This window comes from Haliotis rufescens, unplaced genomic scaffold (assembly GCF_023055435.1).
Source record: "Haliotis rufescens isolate VD_foot unplaced genomic scaffold, xgHalRufe1.0.p SCAF_2, whole genome shotgun sequence".
Classification (NCBI taxonomy): Eukaryota; Metazoa; Mollusca; class Gastropoda; order Lepetellida; family Haliotidae; genus Haliotis; species Haliotis rufescens.
This window is the reverse complement of record NW_025963890.1, coordinates 47119575-47142356: the sequence shown is the minus strand read 5'-3', so window position 1 is coordinate 47142356 and position 22782 is coordinate 47119575. Positions and strand designations below refer to the sequence as shown.

At 37.6% G+C, this 22782-nt stretch overlaps 1 protein-coding gene across 9 annotated transcripts; it reads left to right on the top strand.

Moving 5' to 3' along the window:
• Window positions 1-423: 423 nt before the first annotated feature.
• LOC124142204 (DNA-binding protein RFX2-like) lies at window positions 424-17682 on the top strand. Of its 9 annotated transcripts, none has more exons than XM_046510530.2 (18): window positions 424-564; window positions 3461-3538; window positions 5235-5264; window positions 6171-6297; window positions 6984-7059; window positions 7824-7905; window positions 8514-8666; window positions 9617-9637; window positions 10200-10381; window positions 10494-10610; window positions 10863-11097; window positions 11318-11409; window positions 11616-11770; window positions 11944-12041; window positions 12487-12636; window positions 13926-14134; window positions 15194-15356; window positions 15543-17682. In XM_046510530.2, the coding sequence occupies exons 2-18, from the start codon at window positions 3473-3475 to the stop codon at window positions 16008-16010; spliced, it is 2424 nt and encodes an 807-aa protein (XP_046366486.1). In that variant the 5' UTR covers window positions 424-564; window positions 3461-3472; the 3' UTR covers window positions 16011-17682. The 9 variants fall into 9 exon arrangements, with proteins under 9 accessions (XP_046366486.1, XP_046366480.1, XP_046366485.1 ...); XM_046510524.2 differs by having other exon boundaries at window positions 6984-7110; XM_046510529.2 differs by having other exon boundaries at window positions 6978-7059.
• The last annotated feature ends 5100 nt before the right edge of the window (window positions 17683-22782 follow it).

The window sequence follows — 22782 nt, the reverse complement described above, 5'->3', positions numbered from 1 at the left end:
TGCGTACCGACATGTAACATGGGTTTTTGTCTATTTCCATGCTAGACCTCAGGTGTCATTCGCTGGTTTCTGTTCGTTCATGAGGTTATCAGAGAAATTATACACGTTCAAATGTATGACACCTCTTTATTCACGTGAAAGGGAAAAGATTAGCAAGCCCGATCATGCTTTAATGCCTCAGTTGTCAAGAACGCCATCTTTTCTCCACCCTCGTGGCCGCCATATTGAATATCTTTAACGGATAGGACCGAATTACTTCGCCTGTCAACGCGCATTCCACGAGACAAAATAGTCCACAAAAAAGGTGCTTCTTTTCCACATACTATGGTTCTATTATACAAACGCGTCAGGTGCAACCGTTTAGGGATACATATATATTCTTTGTATATCATCTTTTATTTAAAAGACATGTTTTTGTCATAGTTGTGTGCACATAGACCCGGCAAACTGGCGTATGAAGATGGTTTGTGCTGACGCGAAGAGGCTGGCAACAGTTGCCGTAGGAATAAACGCCATAGCCACCGTAGCTGTGACGACTGTTACCCACCAACACGACCAACTAAGGTGATTTTTCTTTTCCTTTAGACACTTGTGTATAGTCAAGATGTAGACTTGTTATTGCAGCGTTTGAAAACAGTTATTTAGATAAATTTCGATGTATATGTAATCATAACTGAGAGTAATATTTTCACGTATGTTCATCGCTGTTGTTGTGTAAAAATGGCGAAGGATATGCGGCGTTTTTCATCTCTATCGGTAAATGCGGTCGATCTAAGGCGGCATTTTCAAATTTCAGAAGTCATACCATACCCATGTCAGATGGGTAGGAGTAACAATTGTGATGTTTGCACATCGGATATTTTTCGTCGGAAAATATTTTACAGCGTTCCTGTGGCATGGAGTTGTTAGAAGTGGGTCATAAAACGCCCTGTTTCACCATGTGCTAAGATACCACACTGTGTAGCAACTATGCTACTATGGACTGCTTCTAAGGCACCATTCAAGTTGCTTGGTAACCATGAAGTGTGACCCCTGCCAAAAGTGTTTAAGGTGCTTGTATTTACTTTACACACATAGTGATAGCATTGTTTACATAAGAATGAATAAGTAGACATTAGAAATGAAAGTTGAAGTGACTGTGTGACAATTTGTTACAATGTGTCAATCATTAGCGGTATGGAGTACCGACTTTTCATGAAAACTTGAATATGTTTTAGTTAGTTTGATGTGATAACCCAAGCTTTTCTTAATTTTTAGTGATGAATCAAACATGTTATTTTGATTTTTTTGTGTTAATTATAAATTACACACAGCATGGTCAGATCTGTTGAATTGTAAGTGTAGCACTATTTTTCAGGGCTCTATTATTTGCAGAAGCCCAAGGTCTGGGGTTATCTACCAACAGAATGAGTAATTATACGAATAGAATTTATCCTCAGCATTATAATAACCCTAAAACAACCCCATAAAATTAAACAACATGGCAGAGTCACTCAAACCAAACTGATGATGCAACTCAAGAATAAAAATGATTCACAATGGATTACGTCACTATAAATCGTGAGACATCATTAAACCTTGGACTTTGATTCTGCCATTAGTGGAGGGAGAAAATTTTGACCTATTCAAGCGTCAATTTTTGGAGTTTGTGTGGTCAGTAGTGCAATGATTGAGTATAGTGATTTATGATGGCCCATGCAAGGAAGTTCAGACAACTGCCTTAACAATAGTAAACATTGCACTTCATGGCATTGTTTGATGTACACAAAAACCCTTCTAAATCGCAATTGTTTTCTTCTAAATATATGCACACGACATAGTTGACCGATGCATCATAATTTGACTTTACTGGTAAGATGTAGGCACAATCAAACGAAGCGACAACACCATACCAATGCAGTCAGACACCATTTTTATTTATGTAGTATAAATGTAATCTGACATCATATGGCAATGTGATTGACAATTGCCTGTTGTTAGGCAAAATGGGGATGTCATATTAGCTTGTAGTAATTTTTCCTCTGTTTTGATGATGTGTAACAGTGATTGTTTGGTAAAGAATAGTTCCAATTCCATCCTCCATGAAATCTGTAAAACAAAAAAGATATTTCAATTCCTGCGTATAGACTATTGATGGGTAGATATGATGGACACACACCATTGATAATATCTAATGAAAGTCAGCTCATACCCTTGGTTTTATGTTGCATGAAAACAAGAAAACATTTTGAGAATTTTAAAGAATTCTTTTTATACCTAAGGAGTAAGGACCAAACAGCACCCTCTTAGGTTCATTTGCAAAATATGTGAACACAGGAAAAAAGACTCTGACTAAAGACAAATGTCTGTCAGAACAAATACTATGCACATGTATTTCGTTACACATTATATTTTGAAAAAAGACAATAATGACAATACATTTATGATAATGCTACAAAATTAGTAGCTAATATCATGTTCTTTCTTGTCCTCCCAATGCAGGGCTCTTCATGAATTATGTCAAGTGATATAAGATATTAGCTCTGGAAGATTTTGAAAAAGTCTTTCAAGTGCCTAAAATATGTACAATTCTGAAACCACGTGTTGTAATACTGTTACTTTCACAGTGATTGTGCATGTTGATAGGCATTGTAGCATGCAGGTCTCGCAAAAATAAAAGAATTAAGGCTTTATATTTTCTTCCAAATGTCTTTAATATTGACTTTGTCAGACATGTCAGGTTATCTCTGACATTTCAGTGAAGTGATGATCAAATAAAGTTGTCGCTGCGTACAGGTTTATGTAAACATATTATCTACCACACTATTGGACATTGTCTATTGTTGGAAGATGCAAGTAATATAAATAACCTTGGTACATGATATTTAGTTGTCAGATACTTTTCAGTGTCAAAGTTATTAAATGTAGGACATTTTCTTTTTTTTGTGATGTCTCAAAGTATTTGAAATATTGAAGCTTTTTTGTAATATTTGGTACCTGTTCTACATATCATGCTGAGTTAATGGAGACCTTGTATTATAATTTTATGAACATGATTATATTACATAGTGGTAGATCAATTTGAGGTATACCAATTCATGGTGTTAATTCATTAATTTGTCTTCTCTTAACTTCTCTTTTTGATCTGCAGTTAATCACATCAATGAAATATTCAGAACAAACAATAAGTTTGACCAATTAGTAGCCCTATTAGTAATTGTTGACTGTACACAATACACACAGATGAAAAATGTGGTATGTCTGCATAGCTCTTCTCTTTCTTGTCCAATAATTATTTACACAATAGTTATTGTAATTAATTGTATACTGGGACAATTGCCTGTAAATCCCTCTTCATTTATGTGATGTTTGGTAATCCTAATTAGAGTTCCTTGTCACTTTGAGTTACTTTGTCTTTTTTGCATTGTTTTAAATGTTGTAATTGGCATTAATTATACTGACTGGCATGTTTTGATTGCAGAGTGGTGTGCCAATGGCCACCCAAACCTATGTAACAGACCTACAGGCTATGAACCCAGCCACATTGCAAGTACAGCAAGTAAGTCATCACCATATATTCCCCTGCCTTCAATAATAGATGTTGACTTTATTGATTTCTTCTGATTGTAGAAGTCTGTTGATTCTTTGTAGTTGTGTGTTCAATAGATCTGTACCTAGTAAACTGCAGGATTATGTTGGCTATTGGTCTATATTTGAGGAACTTTGCTTTTAGCTGTTATCACCTGTGTAGATATTGTGTCAGTTCCCTTTCCATACAGCCTTTTTGTTATGGTACCTGTTATTTAGCCTGTTCATACCAGGTATTGTTACACCAGCCGAATACTGAACTATGAAGTGAAGTAATCACTTATTATGCATATACAAGGGATGCATGGGGGCAGTCGGGTAGCCCATTATTTTAATCGTTTGCTTGTCACATCGAAGACCCAGGTTCGATTCCTGTCATGGGTACAATGTGTGAAGCCCATTTCTAGTGTCCCCCGCCGTGATATTGCTGGAATATTGCTAAAAGCTGCTTAAACATGTTAAGATCAAACTCTCTCACTCACAGGGATGCATATTTTGAGGGCAGACATCAATAAAAATTAATGTAAAACATTTTGTGACTTGGTCTTATATGCTTACTGTATACCCTCATCCATTCCTTGTTAAGCATCGTCTTTTCTGTGCCACTACTGGGATTGTTCTGTAAAAAACGTCTACCACTGTGCACTGTAGGAGTTACACCACACTTTTTATCTACCGGTACATCCCTCATTGGCTAAACATAAAATATTTTTGAAATCGAAATACCAAGTGAGGGAAGTGAGCTTGAAATTGAACATTGTTGAATAAGGATTCCAGCGATAGAATCTATCATTTTTAGTCCACTGGTCCTTATATTGATAACTATTGGGCAGGACTAGTTCCAATTTCTATCACTGGATTCCATATTGAAAACAAACATAGACAGCATGGTCAGTGGTATTTTTGAGGGAGAAGTTATCTTGTTTTCGAAATCATACCATGTTTTGTTTTCAATCTGGAATCATTGTTCTATGTTATTCTTTTGAGGAAGTAAAACATACATTCTTGGAGGTAATTGTGATTAAGAAAAAGATAGGTATGCAGATATTAAGAATATTGTAGGATTTAATGTAGAAGGACGTTGTAAATTCAACAGGGCACATTGACTTTTCTTCTTGGATGATCAATAGTCCCCAGTAGTGACACATAGATAAACTGATATTAATCAGTAAAACAAGGAATGGTTGAGGATACACATTAACCACAGCGTGCACCTGATAGGTACATGCATATAGAAATATGGTATAGAAATCAGATAAATGTGATTAGAAAAGTGGAATTAATTCTTATCATCCAGAGAGTCTAAGATTGCTAGTCCACAGTTCTCTCACTTAATGTTTTTCTGGGAGTCATAAAGGAAGAATTATCTGTGTAAAAATTGTTCATTGTAAATACTTTGTGCCTTTTGCTATTCAATTTTGGCTGTAATTTCATTTTCTATATCATGTATATAGATTTTCTGCACATTTCACTTAATTAAAACTATATTAAGTTTGTTGGTTTTCAAGAGCAGATCTGAAAAATGCCATTTACGATTGTGTTTTCAAACAGTATTAATATTGTTTTCTGTTGTATAATTTGTGCATGCTCCAGTGACGTAACAATTCATTTTATAATAAATGCAGTTCTGTGTGTGGTTATCAATGCATGCATGTACTTTTACACAGGCTTTGGGTTTAAATCTTTCCACTGATGGGGTAAGTGGGATGCCATGCTTGCAGTGTAGATTTCTTGTCGTAACTGCTGCACATAGCTAGATCAATCGAAAGTGACATGGAAGGGAGATAAACTTAGTTCTGTAGTAGAGTAATGAATACTGATCACGTTTCAACAAGATGTTTGCTTTCTAGCACCTACATATCTCTTGCTTTGGTGTCATCTTTCATCTGTCAAATGTGCCCTCCAATAATCTTGAACACCATACTAACAGTGACTTCTTGACAAGTTATCAGTGGTTATATAGGCTTACAGCTTTGCTTTGTATATTTTATATACAATACTTGTAGTGTTAAGCAGTTGTTGCCATATCCATGATTACTGTTTACTAGACTAAGTTTTGATACCATTTCTTTTTACATATTTCTCAACCAGAATTCACAATGAATGCTGCCAATCCTACTATGTTTTATATACTGAAATAATTGTTTTTAATAGAAAACAAGACACTTCGTTAGGCATGTTAAACATGTAATTAAGGTCATTGGCAATACAAGTTTTAAAAAAAATCAAAATATGTAAAGCATTGTATAATTGTTATTAATACTGCAGTGTTTTCATTGAGTTTAGTCACAACAAATCAAATTACTGACACAATAAATGCTTACAATGACTATACTTTAACTGATAAATGACAGTAATTTGGTTAGACATGAAGTTATTTCATTGGATTGTTTTGAGTTTTTTTTTGCATTAAGTATGTTAAATGTATTTCAAAGAAAATATTTTCTTCATCTAATTTCATGTAAATTGTTTTTCATTCGTGACAGATTTCAGTATTGTTTTCAGCTGTTAATATGGAAGTGAAAGTAAGCAATAGATACTAGAGAACAGATGAATTTGTTCATGTATTAGACATTGATGAGATCTGATGTTAACTGTTTCAGGCAGCAGTAGTGAAAGCAACAACAGCCTCCGGTAGCAGTGTGCAGACAGCATCCAACAAAGTGGCGCCCACAACAACCATCATCCAGCCTGCTCAGGCCCACTCCGGCCAGCAGTTCATCGTCACCAGTGAGTTTAAGGCTTGGCTGTCGTCACATGTTAATGAAAAACTACATTCCTTTCAATACACTATCCTTACAGCAAACCTCAGCTAGTGCTTACAGTCATAATTATTTGGACATAAATAATTCATGGAGGTGTTCACTCAGTATGAAACTGTTACCATGATGAATAATTAAAAACAATCTATGTTTACAGGTTCTTTAAATATTTGATGGGCATTAATTGGTGTTAATGCAGTTCTGAACCTAATCCTTGAATTGGTTAAGATGCTTCAAAGAAGGATTCGCAATATGAGGAGGGTAGATTTATACTTGGCTTGTATCTCAGTTTCAGAATATCCGCTCACAAATTATGGCTTAAATAATTTAATAGCATATTTGATTCTATCTTTAAATATCCTGAAAATAGTATTAGATACTGGTTACCTGTGGAGACCAAGGATTCAATCATTTGTGGCCTGGTCATCGTTGCTGTTGCCTGTAGAAATTGTCTTGCTAAAACAGCCTTAAGACAGTCGTCATGCATTGTCACAGTCGGAGGCCATACTATTGGTGGAGAGCTTATAATGGTACCCATGGCACGCTTAATTTTTTTCTTACAACTATGTTACATGGTTATCTTGAGAGTGAGTATTGATGTAGATGATTTGTTTCCTTAAAGTCCTGATCTTACTTTTTATGTTCCAGCTACAGTGGGTGAGCAGGTCGAGCAAGGGCAAGAGACTGTCACTTTGCAGGGAGGACAGACTGTATATCAGTCACAAGTACAGTACGTAGATGGATCTGATCCAAGTATCTACGCAACTACAAATGGCCAAATGTACGAATAAGTGTTCAGAGTTAAATGAAACCTAGATGTGGAGTGGCGATGTTGAGCTGCTGTTGATGGCGTTCCGCATGATATGTTTAACCAGCACCGTCTGTCTGCCTGTCTGTCGCCTGTCCTCCTGGTGTTCAGGCACAAGGCAGCAAGCAAGTTTCTCAGCACTTTGTTGATACTGACCTACCTACTACCTACCTACCGACAGGAGCATGTGCCTTGTCGCCAACTGCCGTGTTGATGATTTGATTCTCTGTTGTGTTCTCTCACCTAGATCTATTGTCACCTCATTCTGGAGTGTGCTGTGTCCTTCTACACTGTCTATTCATGCCTGTGCTGCTTTTCATATACTGTGACATCAGAGAAATCATACAGGATAAAACATCCACTCCCTTATCCAAGGCCATGGAATCCGTTCTTCAACTTGCTGAATACTTACAAGCATTTGCCATTTATCACATACTGCATTATTTCTCTGACAGTTGAATTACGTCGTGTTACAATGGTTATCACATTGCTGATTTTTTTCAAATTTAATTTTGACAAAAGACTTTTTCTTATTTTTTCATTATTGAACAGACAAATTGTACGATATTTCTTCACGATTTACTAATTTAGCAATAATTTAAACATAGTTTATGACAGTAAATTGATGTTGTGATCTTGTTATTTTGGATATGAGAGTTTATTTCTTTCTTAATATCATATTTTAGGCAAAACTATCAGGATTATGGGCAGAATGCAATGTACACTCCAGTGTCTGGAACATATTATCAAACAGCCCAAGGAACACAGGTAGGTTTTTCTGTATGTTTTGCATTGTAATTTGGTGACACTGATTACCAGTTGTCTAAGGCACTGCAATTCACTGTGCAGAGTTTTGTTTCTATGGCTTGCCAAAAACCAACGAACATGGGTTGAAATGCCTGATTCGCACTGATTATGATCCTTGATTTTCTCAGTGGTGGGTCTCAATGGAATAAATGTCTTAAGACCTGCATCACTTCGGTCTTTCCAACCACATAAAGCCATAGTAACTGAAAGCTTTCTCACTCAATCATGCACATTAAGTTATGTATCTCTTGTGAAGTTCATTTATAGTCAGGAATAAGCATTGATAAAAATATACTTCATAGTGCAGCCTTTCTAAGTATTGTTTTTAACAGTATGAAAACAAATTCACCATAAACAATTTATGTCAAAAGATGTATTTACTGGCTTAAACTTTCAGTAGATTATGTTGTTAGTATATGGACCAGTATCAGCTGATCTCACTTGATATGCTTGATCAACATGATCAAGAGAAACTCTGGCTTCGGAAAAGTAGCTGAAGTCACGGATTGCATAGATCATGATTGTACCTTTTTCCTATGATGTACATTGATGTCTGGTTGTATATTTAGGTTGCCACTGGGATCGTTCCGATGGGATCTGCTGTGCAAGCAGTACAGGGTCAACTCATTCAACAGCAGGGAGGCACATATCTCATCCAGGGGGGCACAATGGATGGGGAGGGCACCCCTCTAACCCACACAACCAGAGCATCACCTGCCACGGTGAGTTTGTTCATGTCAGTTATGTCTTGCTGTTGTGTCTCAGCCTCAGATTTACCTACCCATGCTCACTGATCTAACTATCTGGCCTAACCTCACAAAGTCTTGGTCTGGGTCACTGCTTACCTATAGTTAGTTTTATATTATGCTTGCATATCTTTCCACCATAGCCTTCTTATTTGTCTGTCTTTAAGATACAGTAGAAACTGGACTTTCTGTGAAATAGTGGGAAAGGTATCTTTCCAGGTTACTAACATGCTGGCGATAATTTCCTTGCTGATGTAGACAGTATGTTTTACAAGAATCACACTTGGTCCAGATCGAGTGTGAAGTCAGACTCAAATCTTGACTATAACCACTTTTTCGCTGTCTTTTTTGTCAGGCAATTATTTCAGGTTTTCTAAATTGTATTTGTCTATTTACAGATGTATCAAGTAATCAGGGATTAAATGTATTAATGTAGTTGTGTATCATTCATAACAACCTAATGTGTAACCCATGTTTGCTGTGTGCAACTAACACGAATCCTGTTGTATTCACTTACCAGGATAGCACTCTACTTGATTGATGCCAAAATTCTTCATGTGCACTATGTTCTAAAGATACAATATGACAAAGTGTGAACCATTTAACATGTAACATTGGTAACAAAAGTCATGGTTAAACTATGGCTGTTGTGAGGGTGATCTTTGGAACTCTGTGCATGTATGTAAACAGATACCGAAATTCTTTACCCACACTTAGTTCTATTTGAAATGCATCTAAACCGTGTCTCAGATTCTGTGTATTGTAGACTTAGAATGTGTCGTCAACTTTTGCATGCTGATTTTGTGCAGATACCTTGTAAAGTGCTACTGACGGTAGCCCTAGATATTGAAAACTGTGCATGGTGATGGCTGTGTCTTATTTGGATTAACATTGTCTCAGATTTCTTATTTGTTTTTTTATTACAGAAATATCACGGAGTTTATGAAGTACGTACCTCATTTTTGTATTTTAATCAGTCTTTTGTAAGCCGCACACAGTGTTACAGCAGTACAAATCTGAGACACGGTTTTCAGTGCGTTTATTTTTCTTTTGTTTAATTATTTATGTACTTTTGTTTTCATTTGTCACCCATTCATTTCATTTTTTGTAGACTAAATTGTGAAGATGAACCAGTTACATATGTATATATATATATATATACATGGCACTTTGAATGGTGTCATGTGATTTTAGGTTTCATGTAACGCTGTTGTGAGAATGTAGTCTTCAACTGTTTTGAGAGTATCTTCACTTGCATGCAGTTTGAAGTATTGTTTATTGGTAACTGAAATCTTTCTATTACCTTCTCAAGAAACATGATGAATACTAAGGCTACATGCTAAATCTGTAACATTTTTGCACTTGTCATGGGTGTGTTGTATTTATTCAAAAAAGTAATATTGTAATAAGATTTCCTAGACATGTTATTGTATGTTGAATATCATATCATTACTAAGATGAGAAATGCTCATATTTTGACAAGATTACTAAAATATGATTGGTTGCCAGGTTCAATGGCTGCTAGACAACTACGAGACTGCTGAGGGCGTGAGTCTGCCTCGAAGTACACTGTACTATCATTACTTGCGACACTGTCAAGAGCAGAACCTTGACCCCATGAACCCAGCATCGTTTGGAAAACTTATCCGATCTGTATTCTTGGGACTCCGCACACGAAGATTGGGAACCAGGTAAAGTCTGACCATTTTAACAAGCCTTTATGATATCTTTTAATGATGCTATTGTTAACCTGTGATGAATCATGATTGTCTGTGAGTAACACATTCTGATGTTTGCTTTCAGGGGGAACTCAAAGTATCATTATTATGGTATTCGTATCAAGGCAAATTCTCCCCTCAACCAGTTCACTGATGACCAAACCATGGCCATGCGTCAGCAGCCAATGTATCAAAGTAAAAAGTAAGTACAATACAATACTGGAAGTAGATTTACAGAAGGTTTCCCAGAAGAAAATGTCATTGCTTGATGTCGTTGAAGCCTCCTATTTCGTTTTCTTTTACAATTCTGACATCTGCTAGACAGTTGATTATAAACCTTGAAAAACAAATGAAGTATAGTTACCGGGTATACACATGCTCCTCTCAGATTTAAACATAGTCCTTTCTGGGAAGTGTTTACTTAGATCCATAATAGCTTCATCTTACACTCCAGGCCAAGCAACAGTAAGATGGATGGATCTGAAGGGGATACCAGCAGCCAGGGAAGTCACACACCTGGGTCACAGGAGACAAACTCGTCTCAGCAGCAGCACCAGCAGTTCCTTGGTGATGCATCCACAGCCATCCCAAACTTTGAGGACATAGATACAAGCAGTGACCCCCTCCCTGATGGAGTCACCCCAGCTGAGATCAGAACCTTTCAAAAGATGTACAGAGAGCATGCAGAGGTCAGCCATTTCATTCGCTCTTCGTATTTAATGTCAGGTTTTATTAAGACAATTGTAAAGGTTATGTTCAGTAAAACTAGTTAGCTCTTCTGAGTGTTTCTGCTCAGCTTCAGGATGAATGACAAATGTCCGTGTAGTACATGAGAGGAATGTGTTTTCATGTATATTCTGTATGTAACTTAACATAGTTAAATTTCATCATGTTCTCCTTATTTTCCAGGCTGTAGTCGATGTTGTAGTCAATCTGCAGTTCTCTCTCATCGAAGCGCTCTGGCAAGGCTTCTGGAGGAATCAGCAATCAGAACAAAATAGGTAGGTCAGAGCCCCTACGAAACCAAGAATGTCTACTTGTCCGAATTGTGAAAACATATAGCAATTGGCTTCATCCCTGAATTAATGTAAAGACTTCCAAAACTATTTGAGCATCAGTCTGAAAGCATTTCTGGTTCAATTCATGTTGTGTTTTTAGGGTTGTTGATTTGCTAAAAGGACTTAATTGGAGATTTATTTTTTTTCAGTGCGGATAATGAATTTGAGAAACGACTGCCAAAAGAGAAGCTGTTTGCTTTGTGTAAATATGAACCTGTACAGAAATATGTGCGAAGATCTGATTATGCTTTCTATCAAGCATTAGTGGAAGTATTGATTCCTGATGTTCTGAGGCCTATTCCTAGTAAGTACTTCAGCTTCTGGTTTTATTTGTCAACGTTTTGGATCATGAGTACTGTACTTCAAATTATATGTAATGCAGATATCTTTTAAGGAATTTTATATGCTTTTTTATGGTTACAATGTTGGTTGCAAATATTGCATGTTAATCATAAATCGCATCTACAATGATTTCAGGTTCTCTGACTCAGGCCATCAGAAACTTTGCCAAGAGTTTAGAAAATTGGCTTAAGAGTGCCATGGTAGATGTGCCAGAAGATATGGTCAAAACAAAGGTTAGTATTCCAGCAGTGGAGCTGGATTCCAGATCTTCTATAACATGCTTGTCATAAGAGGAGAGACTTATGGATTGGGTTATCTTTATTATCAGACAATGTACCCTGATTGCTCGGTGATAATGCTCATTTATCAACCACTTGTTTGTCCAGTCCACAGTGATTTATTTATTTGATGATATAGTCAGAATATTGCTGACTGATGTTTGAAATATTCATGTAGTCACTACATCAGTAGAAGGAAGTGAACCAGTTCATGCACACCTCTGAAACCGCAGTTGATGTCCTGTTATTAGCTTATGGCTGTAATCATATAAAGTTATTCACATGTAATTGATGACTGGTATTGATTGTCACATGTATAATTATGAAAAATAATATCAATAGTGAAGCCAGATTTAACGATATATTGAGATGAGCAACATAGATCATTTTCTTTTACCAGGTTGGTGCTGTGAGTGCCTTTGCTCAGACACTGCGACGCTACACATCTCTCAACCATCTGGCTCAGGCTGCGAGAGCCGTGCTACAGAACACATCGCAGATCAACCAGATGCTAACTGATCTCAACAGAGTAGACTTTGCTAATGTGCAGGTATTGAAAATGAGCTGAAATAAAGAAACTTGAAGGAATGTTTTTGAGCTCTGCTCAAGCTACTCGTCACTCAATAATTCTGGTGTTCCTGAAGTTCTATCAAATTAGCTAAAGGGAGATAACTCTAATATTTGTAATTGTTTTCTGTAAAGTCAAAGGGACTTAGGGGCAACTGAAATTTGCATGACATTTTTTAGAAAGTTTACCACAATGTGTGGGAGACAGTGTCTATGTGCCGGTTCATAACAAGCGCAATTTGGCCTGACCTAGTTCTGGTCTGAATAGGCTACTGTGTTTGTCAAATTCAGTACCCGGTATGTAAGGGAGCTTTTCAAATAATATTCAAGGACATGGTGTAAGATGTAAAACGGAATGAATTTTAACCAAAATTGATCATATTGTTTTAAATGTGCCTGTGTTGATTCATCTTGAGAAAATGATTTTATTGTAAATTTAGTTTTATGAGGAAGGACTTGCTTTGCCATCTTGTTAATTCCCCTCGTCAAAGTTTTCTTGTATAAGTTTTTGTGATGTAAAAATTTCATACTATAAAGGACACTACCATGTACTCGGAAAGCTATCTATTTTGATAATAAGATGCATTAATCTGTTATCTTATATCAAATTCTAGGATTTGCATGACCACACTGAAATTTCATGAAGTTAGCATTGCTCTTATTCTATACAGGTTTCATCACTCTAGTAAATGGTACTCAAGGCTAATAATTAACCGGGCCAGTCTGTTTAAGATATAGCATAAAACAACGTTTGAATCAAGTCAGGAGACTTAATGTAAGAAAGGACATCTGTTTAGTTTTGATTATCGGTAAATGAACGCAGTAAGCCAGACATTCTACTGTGTGATGACATGATTAAAAGTATCAGCTGCCTCCAATTTACCAGTTGTAGGAGCGATGTTTCACTGGTTGAATAGAATACTGGTGCCTACTAACCCATGAAGATCCGGGGTAGAAAAGCCACCCATGCTTATCGTAAGAGGCAACAAATGGGATCAGGTGGTCAGGCTCGCTGACTTGGTTGATGCATGTCATCGTATCTCAATTGCATTGATCGATGCTCATGATGTCAATCACTGGATTGTCAGATCCAGACTCGATTATTTACATATCACTGTCATATAGCTGGAATATTGCTGAGTGCGGCGTAAACTAACAAAAACACTCAACCAAACAAACTGGTACTTACTGGTTATTGCAAATATAATGTACCATGTGATTATTATGTTCAATGAGATGATACTTTTAGGTGTAAAACCTTTTTAACTCTAGGAGCAGGCCTCCTGGGTATGTCAGTGTGAAGACGGTGTGGTTCAGCAGCTCCAAGAGGATTTCAAGAAAACACTGAAACAACAAAATTCGCTGGAGCAGTGGGCTGTTTGGTTGGAGGGAGTGGTCAACCAGGTGCTCAAGCCGCATGAGGGAAGTCCAAACTTCCCAAAAGCAGCCAGACAGTTCCTCCTGAAATGGTCCTTTTATAGGTTAGTTCTGACACTGAATCTGGGTAAGCTGTGTCTATGATTGATATATTTTCTTAATTTGTACACCTTCAAAAATCGGTGAGATAAAAGGACATAGTGATACTTCAGTAAATACTGATGATAAACTATGACCACCTTAAAGAATCCTTCATAATACATTGTTCATCTGCAAACTGTTGGTGTAACTAGAAAGTAATGATAGTTGAGGTACCCCCCAGTCCATGAGATAGATGGAGTGGAACCTTTCAGTGCATGTACAGGGCTCCTGATAAGGGTTAATGCCATTGAGTATTTCCTCACAAGTTATCATTCACATTGGGTATTGAAAGTGTTCATTGGGTGTTAAATATATTTTTATTCCCTTGGGTACAGCCTTTTTCGTATATTTACACTAATGAGTGTATTTTTTAAATAATTCTGCTTAGTGCTGTTAGAGGTGATTTTTAATTTGTGTCCATTCGTGTTACATTTTGCCTAAACTCACATACAGAGCGATATACATGTCTAATTAACAAACTATGTAGCGGCTTGTTTGTGCACAGCACACACAGCAGAGATGCCTGCATTCAATCCTGAAATATTGATCTGTCAAGAAATATTGGTATGCATTTTGAAAAAGATACATTGGGTAGTTATGCACAGTGTTGTACTATTGGTCTTTAAAATAAATTATCATGCATTAATTTAATTTTTTATTTTACCCCCGACAAAATGTCGGGGGTATATAGTTATACCAAGGTTCCGTCCGTCCGTTCGTCCAAAAACTTGGTCAGCGCGATTTCTCTTAAACTATTCAGTGGATTCATCTCAAACTTAGTACATATAATCTGTGTCATATGGAGGGGTGCTGTCAAAAGAAAAAAATTAATTTTATTAATTTTCCATTGTTTTATAAAATTTTCAAACCCTAACCCTATCCTAGCTATTTAATTTGTAACTACTGACACACTAGGCGTGTCGGGGTATTAGTGAGCCACGCTCACTTTTGCACTTGTTTTATGTATTTTATGCTTTGCCTACAGACTGAACATGGTGTTCATGGGTTTTACTATATTTCAGCTCGATGGTGATCCGGGATCTCACATTGCGCAGTGCAGCCAGCTTTGGTTCATTTCATCTCATCCGATTGTTATATGACGAGTACATGTTCTATCTAGTCGAGCACAAGGTTGCCAGGGCAACAGGAGAAACACCCATTGCTGTTATGGGCGAGGTGCGACAGGTAATCCTATCAATGGGTAAATTTGTTTAAGAAGGGCATACCTGTTTGCTGTCAAAAGGGGATATTGTTTGCTAAATTTATTACAATAAAATACAAGCCAGTTTGTCATATCTGGCATTAATAAATGTAGCCAAATTGTCTAAGTTGGTATGCATGAACTTATTTTCTTTGTACTTCATTTTTCAGTTCATAGATCTTAGCAGTGCCATTGCCTTGAGCACACTGGAGTCTGATAAACCTGCTGTGCCATCCCCTCTGCGACACAGTGCAAACAATGTGTCTACATCATCAAACTCCAACACAACTACTGTGATGCTTGTTACATCCAATGCAAGCTCAGCAAATAACAGTACTAGTGTTGCCCCTACAGTTACAGTCCGACCCACAGCCAATGGCCTTCCTGCAACAGGGACAACCACTAGCAGTTCTAATGCAAACACAGTGGTAGTGTTGTCCTCAACTGTAGCTGGAGGTGCCCCAGGGACCAGTACCATCACTGGAGCTTCAGGGTCACTACCCACTGCTGTCACGGTGCGAGCTGCAGCAGCTGCCACTGCCCCCAACACAAAAACTCATACAATTCTTGTTATGCCCGTAGCCTCAACAGCAACCTCAGGGGATGTTACAGCTGCCAAACGTCTTAAAACAGAATGAAGTCATTGACAGATTCTTTATATTTTTTTTCCATGGTAACCCATTGTGATGAACATTTTCAACTTGTGATCTAGACATGTGACATACCCAGTTCCTGTAGATTTTATTTATTGTCACAAGGGATGAAGCTTCGGTTTGATACATTCATCCTGTGTGATGTATTGATAGCTTTAAGTATTTTTTATGCTGACAGTTAACACCAAGTTTAGAGATTTGTGTTCATTGCCTGTCAACTGTTGACAAAGTCACTAGGTATTCTTAGTACTGTAGTGATAGCTCCAAGGGAGGCCATGTATTTTTAACTTGAAGCTAGTGGCTTTGTTTTATTTGGCTTTGTTCAAATCTTTTTTTATTTTAGTTGTTATTTGCCTGAAGTTGAAAAGACATTCCTTGCTTTTTAGATGACAGGTTTTGTCAGCTGATTCGTCTGATAGTTGCTTGTTATTGATGGCATAGACTGCCCACACAACCCTACCCAATCAGCTTCGTACAGTGTTTTAGATGTGTACAGTGCTCCCTTCAGTCTTAATGTACATATTACATTTAAGTATTTTCTATGTGTACAAAAGATCAATTATATTTTATGTTGTTGAGGTTTGTGTGCAGCCCTGTGTGGCCACCTCCAGTATTCCTCTAGGATTGTACATACATGTTGTTATTTATATGATGATTATCTGCTGCTGCTGCTGGGTTAGCTGCATCACACCTATGGCAGCTACCCTCCCATTCACACACACACACACACGCACACACACATGCAATACAAACACATGCAGATACATGTACATGCAGTTCAGTCATACATACACACTCACACTCGCTGGTATGCGAGAGTTCAATCTAGGATCGAGTTCTGAAATGTTGCTATGTCTCTGCAATAGGAGAATCAAATGCATTTGTTAACTGCCATATGAAGTCATTTCAACCTATAATGGTTATGTAGTTGCTTACTTGCTGCAGGTGCTTATAGCCTGACTCCACTGCGAGTTCCGTAAATTACTCGCTACCATTTCTGTTGTTCTTCATGGTATTCAAGCTTCTCTTTGGATGAGAAAGTTTGAACAGCCAGTCACAAATCCCTTTGCTATAGAAAAGGCATTTAAGCTGACTAGTCATGTAAGTCAGGAACTTCTGGGCTTGTTTTCCTTCAAACCTTTATCAAGTTAGAATTTGTTTGTGCTTAATAAAATAATTAAGTAATTCTGTGAAGTTTTTGTAGGGTAAACATGGATAATATCTCTGCCACATTATGCACCTTCATTAAACAGAGGAAATGAGATGCTCAAGAAGTCATTGAATGGGAGTTTTCCATTTTGAAATTTGCCAAATCCTTGTGTTGTATTAGTCTTTCCTCAGCAGATGGGGCACATGTTTCCATGACATTTGTGTCTGTTGCTTGTGACAGTTGTTACAATGATCAATATTTATGCTGTTTTGTATATAGATAAATTGATGCAAACCTTGCTGCCAGTGTTGCTGAGTTGCTCCCCACTCGCCCGCCCGCCGCCTGTTTCATGTGTTCAAACTTACACCTAGGTGATTGGTAACTGTACTGCTGTCTTACTCAAATTGAACTTGATCTATAATATATTGAAGAATGCAACAAAGTATTTTTGTGAATCAAAACAATAATTGTGTAAAATGGCTAGAAATAAATGAAATATAGATCTGACTTTGATGTTTTTTGTGTTTCTGTCATACTTTCGGGTTTGGGGGAACATACCAGTTTAAAGAGATGTGCCTTAAAAGTCTTTTGGTTGGTTTCATGTTTGTTGCTTATGACCGCACTCAGCAATATTCCAGCTATATGACTGGACTAAATAATCAAGTCTGGCCCAGACAATCCAGTGATTGACATCTTGAGCATCGATCCATGCAATTGGGGTACAATGACATCAACCAAGTGTGCGAGCCTGACCAACCGATCTTAGTCGCCTCTTACGACAAGCTTAGTCAACTTTTACTGCAAGCATGAGTTGCTGAAGACCCATTCTACCCCAAATCTTCACAGGTCATTTGGTTTCATCATGAATTGTGTCACATTGTCTGCATTTGCATATTTGCTAAGCAAGTTGGACTAGTTAGTTGTCTTATAATCATGAGCAGGTATGTCCCTGTTCTTTCAATATCACTTATCATCTCGACAGATTACATCTGGAAGACAAACTTGCCAACTCTATTAATATTTATTAAAATTCACATGACCTAAAGAACAACAAATCGCAGCTGAACATATTAAGGGAGTATTCTGGTTAAGAAATAACCACACTGCAAGAACTGACTGGACAAATTTTCCACTATTTGTAGCATAATTGTGATAGCTCAATTAAGATGTTACAAGTTGGCACAAGAACATTGCTGATTGTAGTGTTACTCCAATTCAGAACCACAATGAGCTAGGTCTCAGAGGCGATCGTTTTAACTAGTTGGGTTTGGGGCATACACGACCCCCAAGACAATTTTGCTTTTATAGATTTCAGGATATTGTTATAATGTAGTTGGCAGTTACTTAACATATTTGACCCGTGAAGATCCGGGGCACAACAGGTCTTCAGCAACCCATGCTTGCCTTTAAAAGCTAAGCTTGTAGCAGCGACTAATGGGATTGGGTGGTCAGGCACGTTGACTTGGTTGATGCGTATCATCTTTTCCCAATTGCATGGATCGGTGCTCAAGATGTCAATGACTGGATTGTCTGGTCCAGACTCTATTATTAAACAGACCAGTGTCATATAGCTGGAATATTGCTGAGTGCGGCGTTAAACAACAAACAAACATATCATTTAATAAAGTTCAATCACTGCATCACCATAATAGCTGTTTTCTGCATATATTTCATGCGTGATAATTCAGATGTTCAGAAACAGAAATTCTGTAATTAGGAATACCTTTTATGCATTATTATAGGTAAGTTTGGTGCCTAATTATTTGGCTTCAGTGAGAGTGAGTGAGTGCTTACGTTCGATACTCATTCTGTTATACATGACGTAAGTCAATCTGTTATGAACGATGAAATAAAATTGTTGCGCTTGTCATTTGCCATGAGCTTCAAGGGATTTTACGAACTGAACGGTCTTGTACACCAGGTGTCATGGTTAACAGGACCACCCGGCTCCCAGTAAGATCCCAATAGTGACCGGTGACGAATATTTATCATTCTATGATTTCAGAAGTTGTAGGGTGGGTGAGTTGTGTTCAACGCCGCTTTTAACAATATTCCAGTTATATCATGGCGTGTCAGCTTAGAGTGCGAGGATAGCCCGAAGTGATGCAGGTCTCAGACGTTTACCACTTCGGTGAAACCCACGAGCACGTGTATGGTGCTGACAAACCTAGAAACATAATCGGGGCGAACCGGGATTCGAACCCACAATCATAGGTTTCTGGCGTGCCCAAGGGACGCAACTCTGCACAGCGACTGGGCCACCCTTGCCCCCTCAGAAGTTGTAAATGCTTATATTATACGGTGAATCTCTCTCTCTCTCTCTCTCTCTCTCCAAATAAGCAAGTTGTGATGCTTTAAACCGAAAAGTATGGATATGGAATAACTGTCAGATTATATTTCCATGCAAAATTTTAATATCAAATATGACAAATTTATAATTCAAGCAAGGGTAATAGAACATATACATGAAACCAAGTGTAGTCAGGCCGATTCTTAAATACAAATGTACAGCCTTTACAGGAGTGCAACTAGACAATTTATTAAAGTGTAATAAAAACCAATGGGCGAAGCGCGGGGGCCCCTGCATTTTGGGACCGTTTAAGTTAGATTTTATCTGTAACCAATATTGGTAATTTGGTTTTCATAACAAAATTTGTTAGTAATATGTGTACGTGTTTCACCAACACATTTTCATCTATGATGACAAATGAAATTTGGACATTAAAACGAATAGATAATATTACTTTTATGTGATTTTTACATGTTCATTCGTAGTATGTTATTTTTGTTTTCATATTTTAACGCGAGCCGACCTATCATTATAATGAAAATAATTGTGAAAGTGGGGTTTGCTTACGTCACAAAGTAAGTAAATTTTTCTAAAACACTTACTCTGGTCGCCTGAGTGAAATACTAGTAAGAATAAAGTTATATGAAATTTTCATATAACTATACTTTCTAGTCTTTCTTCACATTATTTCCTCGAATTAATTATGTGCTGCATACATGGTAAATTGAGGTTTACTTATCTTTGAAAGGAATTGTGCTTTTTAGGTGTAAAAATGTGCTTTTTTTAGGTGTAAGCAACTGCTTTTCCGCTACAATGGTTGTTTTGTCCCTCATTTACAATTTGTCTCTGTATCCGTGTCTGTCAGATCATACATTCATACTTGTTGTTACCCTGTCTGGCGCTCGGCATTAAAGCAAGGACTGGTCGGCTCGGAGTGTGTCTTAGTGGGGTATTCATGTTAAACTGCGGCATTGTATCTCAGTGGGCTAGCACTATAAATCGGCATCAGTCCGGTCTAGTACAAGCACACACACACACACACGTGCATGCACGTCGCTATATAAGTGCAATAATCTTCGACGCTACGTTAAACCCAATTTCACCTCACCTCACCTCACTTGAACGGATCGAGGAATGACCCAGTCTTCTTCTCCATCCATATAATAAATGAAGTTTCGTCTGCCTGTGAATTTAATTTCAGCCCAAAATAATACAGACATTACAAAACAAATCTACGCAGATCCGTCCACATCCGAGAAGGCGACCCTCTTATTTTCTGTTAAAGGGGCACTGATCTGAAGCAATTCCCTGGGACTGGTTGTTGTCTTTGTTATTGTTTTTTCCCGTGAGTACCCGGATGATATATCAGAAACCTAGACTAGTTCGCGACCTGTGCTGCGCAATTCGTAAGCGCATTTGTCACTTTTATTGATAGTATAAGGGCGTATGGTCACATCTATCAACAAAATGAAATACGGTTTTGGAAATAATAAGGAAAAGTAGGTATCTTTGTGGGTAGCATCGGTAATGGTGACGAACTTTTGATAAGTCACTTGCTTGGTAATTGTGCGACTTTCGTTTACACTATTTTGACTTGCAACACAAAGTAAATATTTCTCCTGAGCATTGCTTATTTTATCGTGTTTATATTTTTTACAGTAAAAATGTGCAAAATTTTCACTTAGGAAATTTATAAAAAGCCTGAATATTCAGTTATTTTACAAATTGACTGAAAAATATGTCCATCTGTATTATTATGATAACGAATTCCAAACATTTTTATGTCTAATATCCTCACCAAGAGACTGAAAATTTTACGATGAAATGTACATTTGTATATTGTTTGGCTTCTAATCCTACATAATAATCTATTGTGATGTTTATAGGCCCTTTTGATTGTCTTAATCAGTTTTAGTCAATCTGTTAAAGAAATGGACAGATTTTTCAGTCAAAATGACTGAAATATTTACACATCTTATAAATTGCCTGAGAGAATCACAATTTACAAATTGACTGTAATATATACACGCTGACAAAGGAAAAGACTTGTGAAAACAACGTCTATCGCGCATCGAAGAATTTCCCAACCATGAAGTAGAGGAACAGGAATGAATCTGTCCAATGCTACAGCAAATGAAGGAAAACAAAATGCAAATATCATAATTACAACCTACCAAATTTATGTGTAAAATTTTAGGCAGCCTCCTTGTTCGAGGAATGTATCCGTGAATATCGACACAAAGGAACAATATCCCACACGTCTGCAGCTGTACAAAGAAACTTATTCGACGTCACGTGTCTCTGTAACAATCAAATATTTTTAAAAATATACAGTCAAGTCTCGTTAATCCGACACTCGTTAATCCGACACTAATGATGGGAACCGATTAAATCAGTGCTATTTAGACCCGTTAATCCGACAGTCTCGCACTCCGACTCCGACACACCTAATTTGCAACGAAATACCGAAATCACTCATTAATCAGTCTCGTTAATCCGACAGAGTGATCAGCGTACTCCGTGGTCATCTGCCCGCGAGTACACAGCCAGTGTTTTGATGCGAGGCGAGTCGGCTGGTAGCTGCATATTACAAAGCTGCAGCGATAAACTTGCTTAACAATAAACAATTAGACTAACATCTAGTCTCTGAAATGAACATATCGTACATAAAAAAACAGTTGTTCAGTTATCTTAATAAAAATATAATAAAAAGGAGCCCAGTGACTCTCTTCATTTTCAGATACTGCAGTGATCTAGACTTGCCAAACATTATAGACTTGCATGGGCTGTATTTGATATATATTTGTATCAGGGCCTGTAAGACAGACTAATAAACAATTAATGCTTTAAATAAAGAAAACAGGATAATTGGCATGCTTAGATTACCTCAATCTTATTAAAATCAGATACAATATCGTTTCGGGATATTATAACCCGTGTTCGTGGGTCCTACTATTTAACGCCCGAGAACGTCCGGGGGCGTCCGGAAACGTCCGGGAAGTTTCATCAGACGTCCGTGTTTGCCACGTGCAGCTGCCAGAAAATTGACGTACCAGTAACCGGAAGTTTCTGGCCGCTGCACGTGGCAAACACGTACGCCAGTTGATATTCTCACGATCTTACCAAACTGAGAAAGACATGTTTTATTGACTGCACTGTATTTTTAAACTCGGACATCTGATGAAACCTCCCGGACGTTTCCGGACGTCTGATGAAACTTCCCGGACGCTCCCACCAGATGCTCCCCGACGTTGCCCGGACGCTATAGTACCGGACGTTTTACACTCCGTGAACCATTCTGGGGCCACGCATGAACT